The sequence below is a fragment of the Spea bombifrons genome, chromosome 6 (assembly GCF_027358695.1).
Source record: "Spea bombifrons isolate aSpeBom1 chromosome 6, aSpeBom1.2.pri, whole genome shotgun sequence".
Lineage (NCBI taxonomy): Eukaryota > Metazoa > Chordata > Amphibia > Anura > Pelobatidae > Spea > Spea bombifrons.
This window is the reverse complement of record NC_071092.1, coordinates 24,619,856-24,625,502: the sequence shown is the minus strand read 5'-3', so window position 1 is coordinate 24,625,502 and position 5,647 is coordinate 24,619,856. Positions and strand designations below refer to the sequence as shown.

At 40.9% G+C, this 5,647-nt stretch overlaps 1 protein-coding gene across 1 annotated transcript; it reads right to left on the bottom strand.

Moving 5' to 3' along the window:
* Positions 1-848: 848 nt before the first annotated feature.
* Positions 849-1,704, bottom strand: LOC128500913 (noggin-like). The gene has a single exon (XM_053470284.1). It carries the CDS (start codon positions 1,702-1,704, stop codon positions 952-954), a length of 753 nt encoding a protein of 250 aa, XP_053326259.1. The 3' UTR covers positions 849-951.
* Positions 1,705-5,647: the final 3,943 nt, after the last annotated feature.

The following is a 5,647-nucleotide window of genomic DNA, read 5'->3' as shown; positions in this document are numbered from 1 at the left end:
ACTCCTCATATTACATTTTGTCCTGTCACGTTTGTGGATCTCTGCGTACAAACAGAAAGGGACCTTTTCAAGGCTTAGTCCTTCCTCTGTTATTGTCAGATTTCTTGTGGTCGGTACAAAAGATAACTATTCCGTTGGAAATAAAAAAAACTGTAAGAGCATGTTGCTAATCTATGCAAATTAGAGCGCCGTTATAAAGTTGTCGTCTGCTTTTTACTGTTCCCAGTATTAGTAATGTTTCAAAAGCCTTGCCCTTAATCATTCTCACACACGTGTGTTAATAATTAAAATGTCCAATAAAAATGTATTACACATAACAATATTAATGTTTTGCTGAATAAAGTTATAGATACACACAAATAAGGAACGTTTTTATGTGCATATAATGCATACACTGATGTATTTATGCATGTGTAAAGATATTTACATGCATGTGTACACATGTTGAAATACAGTATGTATATAATATATATCTACACCTGTTACATAGCAGTGTATCTTTTATATATTTGTGTATTGATAGACTTTCCTGCTGTGGTCTATTTATTTTTAAGAATGTTTGGGTTCCCCTGCGTCCTTCACACTTATCCCAGTCTGTATATCTCAGGCTTGTTGTGCCGGTTCCACAACTAGTGTACTCAAACCCACACAAAACTATCCCCTCTGGACTTCTAGGTAACGCTTCCGAATTTTACCTATTTATATAATCATGTTATACTACAGTTGTATATCCTAATGCATGTCACTGAGAAAAATGAAGTTTACATTCCTAAATGAATCAGGTTAGATACATGTATGCATTTATCTCTTTAATTGACGGAACAAAACAGATAAATTTCCAAAGGCAACCAGATATTGAAATGGGATTTATATCTCAGTTTATTCTAAGAACTAATGTGAAAAGGTATTTCTGGATTAGGTAGGCTCCCCACTTTCTATAGTGCTTTCATTTCACCTGCAGGTACACTTGCATGCTGCAACCACTGGATAGGGCACTTGCCTCCAGGTGCATTGCTGTGGTGCCCAGTTAGTGCCAGCTTCCTGTGTCCAGCAGTGCCAGGCTAGCAATTTAATCTGTGTAAGCTGTGCCTGTCTGCATGCCATACCGGGCGGCCAAGAGCAGGCAGTGTTTCCTCCATCACAGTCCGTGTGCCGTACCCATCGTGGCCAGAAAATGGGGCCAAGGTCCACCCAAGTAGAGGTTAGCTGACAGCTGGCCCTCTGCACCAGCCATCTGCGTAATTCATTCTCCACAGTTTGACTAGCATTTGCAGACAGATCTTTAGGCAGCTTCATTGATCCAAAGTCAAGGGATTCAGCCTCCTGAACAAGTTTCTTGCGGTAACGGCTACCGCCATCATAAAGGTCTTGGCTGAGTATCGACAGCTGGCTAGTGGTGCCATTAGCTGAAGGTTTTTCTACAGACATCCAAAATGGGTCAAATGATGACCCCAGGAGACGAAGAAGACGGGGGGTCCGAAGATGCTTTGGTTTAGGAGAATAGTGGTAATCCATTGGAGACAGAGAGAGGCTGTAAGGTCGAGTGCCAGAAGACAGTCTGCGACGGAGAGAACTAACATCCAGGTACGTCTGTGGCTCCTGAGATCGTAGAGAGTTCACTTCAGGGTCAAGAAATACCAGGGGTAACATAGCCCAGAGTGACAACATCCACATGGAAAAGGGTATGTTTAGCACTGACCCCATGTTTGCAGATCCTTCTTATATAAACTTAGATGCGCCTCCTCCTGTGCTAGTCTCTTCTCTTCTGTGTCTCCTTACTTTTACCACATACTCAGATACTGCCTATGCTTGGCATCTCTGTTCCCTCCTAATCTTTCACTTACACCCTGCTGTCTACCACTGTTCACTTCTGTCTCCGTCCAGTCTGTCATTGCTTGTTTTGTCCCTCCCATTCTAAGTTAATCTTTAAATCCTTGGAAACACTTTATAACTGTTCTTTCCTCCTATCTCTGTCTCCCCTTTCACCCTTTCAAGTGTTATGTCTAATTTAAAGTGATTCTTCAATCAGGATTTTAGATACTCATGGTTTCTTCTAAAAAACAGTCATTAATGTGATCTTTCCCCCTTAGCTGAAGGTCAATAAAGTAATTTCTCGGATCTTAAGGCACATCCTTCTAAGGGCAATAAGGTTCAGGAACAAAATATTTCCAGAGAACTGTGACTCTCTGGCTTATACTCTGCAGGCCCAAAACTGACTGGCTTAGCCGCCAGACCCAACTGTGCCAGGCTCTGGGACCCCCCAGATGGCACATGCAAGTCCAGGCAGGTTATGCCATACTTGGTTTAGGGACTCTTGGACATGTTGCAGACTTCCTGAAAATCCCAGAAGCATTGGCCCAGACTGCTTTCCAAATGCTCCATACATATCATTTGCTTATGATACATACAAAAATACAACAAACTATCTCTACAGTGTCATATCCAACCGATGAGCCATAACATTATGGCCACCTGCCTAATATTGTGTAGGTCACCATTTTGCTGTCAAAACAACCCTGAACTGTTGAGGCATGGACTCCACTAAAACTATGAAGGCGTGCTGTGGTATCTGGCACCAAGACATTAGCAGCAGGTCCTTTAAATCCTGTAAGTGGGACCTATATGGATGCATCCTGGTGCCATGTGTTCTCCAGGTAGGCGACACACATGCCCCATCCATCCAAATGTTGTAAAAGAAAACGTGATTCATCAGACTAGGCCACATTCTTCCATTGCTCCATGGCCCAGTTCTAAAGCTCATGTGTCCATTGTAGGTGATTTTGGCACTGGACAGGGGTCAGCATGGACACCCTGACTAGTCTGCGGCTACGCAATTTGAGCTACAGTAGCTCGTCTGTTGGATTAGACCACATGGGCATGGATTTGACCCATCTGCATCAATGAGCCTTGGCTGCCCATGACACTGATTTTCCTTTCTTGGACCACTTTTGATGGGTACTGACCACTGAAGAATGGGAATACCCCACAAGAGCTGCAGTTTTGGAGATGCTCTGACCCAGTCGTCTAGCCATCAGAATTGGGTCCTTGTCAAGGTCGCTCAGATCCTTATGGTTGCCCATTTTTCCAGCTTACACACAAAGATTATCAGTGTTATTCACTTCACCAGTCAGTGGTCATAATGTTATGGCTGATCTGTGTATATATAAATATACAGTATTTGTCTAGTAGTATGTATGCATATATGAAATGTAAGGGAAATTGCACGCTGCTTCCCTCTCTTCACTTTTGATATAATGACATTTTTCTTAACAGCTTCGTATGTCAGCAAATTAAGAAAGTACTCATCAGTTTTTAATTAATAGGTTCAATGTATATGTAGCAAACCTATATAGAAAGATGGATGATGGGCACTCTATAAATACAATTACAGTGCACTAGTGCCACCTGATATTATTTAGTGTACATCATGCTGTATCAATGTAGCACAAAATTTCTGAGCACAGCGCCCTTTTATCAGCACACCAGCCCTTGTGCTAGTGCACAATTTACTATATTTCTGCAGTGTGTGGTGTCCTTTCTTTAGAGATTTGCTCCAGCTATGTATGAACTTCTAGCGAGTCAGAATGGGTGGAAGTGCTTTGATGCCTCTGATGTCACCACTGGGCCGATATAAAATATGACAATTGCCTCGGTGCACTCCTGCTAACCCATGCATTGTCTGTTCCTTTTTCTAAACCCTTTTTTTATTAGTTGTACATCTGATTTCATTTTGATAAACCTGCACAAAAGGCTGTCCTATTATGAGGTTCATACAAAATATGCTGCAGTGCCCTACTTATGTAAAATTGCATTTTCAGTAACTATTCCCTGTAGCATGCAGTGCATCTGTGTTCTCCTGTTTCTTCTTTCTCAGGAGCAGTCATTCCTGAAGTGAAATTATCTGTTATATTACATCTCGTGAACCACTTCATGGGTTGCAAGACTTGTAACTTATTTTTTGCAACAAGCCAAGTATGAGTGGAAACACGGGAGAGTTGTTGGTCTTAGGGTATAAAACCAATCTACAGAAGCAGAAATGGAAAACTTAAATAAGTATTTCAAGCTCAAAACAATTTAATTGGAATTTCTAAAACTACCCAGAATTAGGGTCACACATGCCACCAGTGATATAGCAGGGCACATAACAAAGTAAAATGGTACAAGAACCATAATCAGTACTTCTGTAAAGTGAGAACTTGTCATTGTTTACCTTTATTACTTACACCAAACCACCTCACTGGGGTTGTAGAGGAAGTTTTTTGTTTGGAATACCTATGCAGTATTAACAACTGTATTTACTTTTGGATGACATTGAGAAGATGCAACAATACACTCCTCTTTTTCCGCAATGGAGTAGGCTATACGATAAAATAGGCCAGAGGAAACCATAAGATGCTATAAACACGTTTTACCACAGGAGGGAATCAACGACACACGTGGTTAAGAATAAACACTCTAGTTAGTTTTTGTGAAATGTAGCATGATGCTGTGACTGAAACCTCTCGATTTCCTGGTAATTTTTAACATGTTAAATCTCTGTCATTTGAATAGGGTTTCTTGTACCCCGAATGAACTATGCTTTTGGCACACCACCCCAGCAAACCTCTACAAAAGACTCTTCTTAAGGGAGAAAAAGCTCTCCTAATTACCACAAATATTAAAATATAATTTATTCTAGAGAAATAGATAATTATGATGTGTGTTATTTGGTCAAGGTTAGTAAATGTAGATATTTTAAAACGAGGATATGTTATCAAAATGATAACACCTAGAGCTATGTAATCATTAAAAAGACATACTTTCAAATCTTGGCTATAATACGCACCTGTGTAAAATACGCACACTACATGTGTACAATACGCACAAGCTTTAGAGGTAGCTTTACGTACACACATTTACATATGAGCACGCTCACATACACATATAAACTCACTACATGCATCACACATATCTATAATTCGGACCCAACTTACCTACCTCAGGATGAGGCCGTCTTGCGATCCAGCAGTTCAGGTCTGGCCTTTTGCTCCCTTGCAGTCCTTATCATATCCCAATATTCAGACTGAGTTGGAGTGCTGGGAATAAGGGAACGGCGACGACGACGACAAGGGCTTTGTTTGCGGTCATGTGCACCACTATCGTTCACCACAACACTACAGCGGTGTTAGGCTTACATAGAGCTCTGCAAAATTGGGTTAAGTTGACGTAGTAGTAGTGTAGGATGACATAAAAGTGCCAGGGTCGATTTTACATCCTAGTCTGTTACTGCCCTAGACCTTATGAAAATCACCACTGACAATTGTTTATTCAGGTTATTTACTTAAAATATCTTCAGTTTAACCACCTAAATATTTAGCAATGGTCATCAGATCACATTACTCATTAAATATATCTGTCCCCCTCAAGTAGCCTTCTCTATCTGTCCCTTTCACCTCCCCTCATACCCCTCTTATCTAAGAGTTCAGGATTGTAGGTGGGAGTGAAGATCAGACATGGTTCTGATCTTCACTGTGGGCAAATAAAAAATTAAATACGGTTTATTCAATTTCAACAGTCAGCTCCTGTTTGTATTCATAGTAGTATGAAAATGGCGAGGCGCACAACACCTCCTCTCCGGTAGGGGGCCATCTTGAAATTACATTTGCTT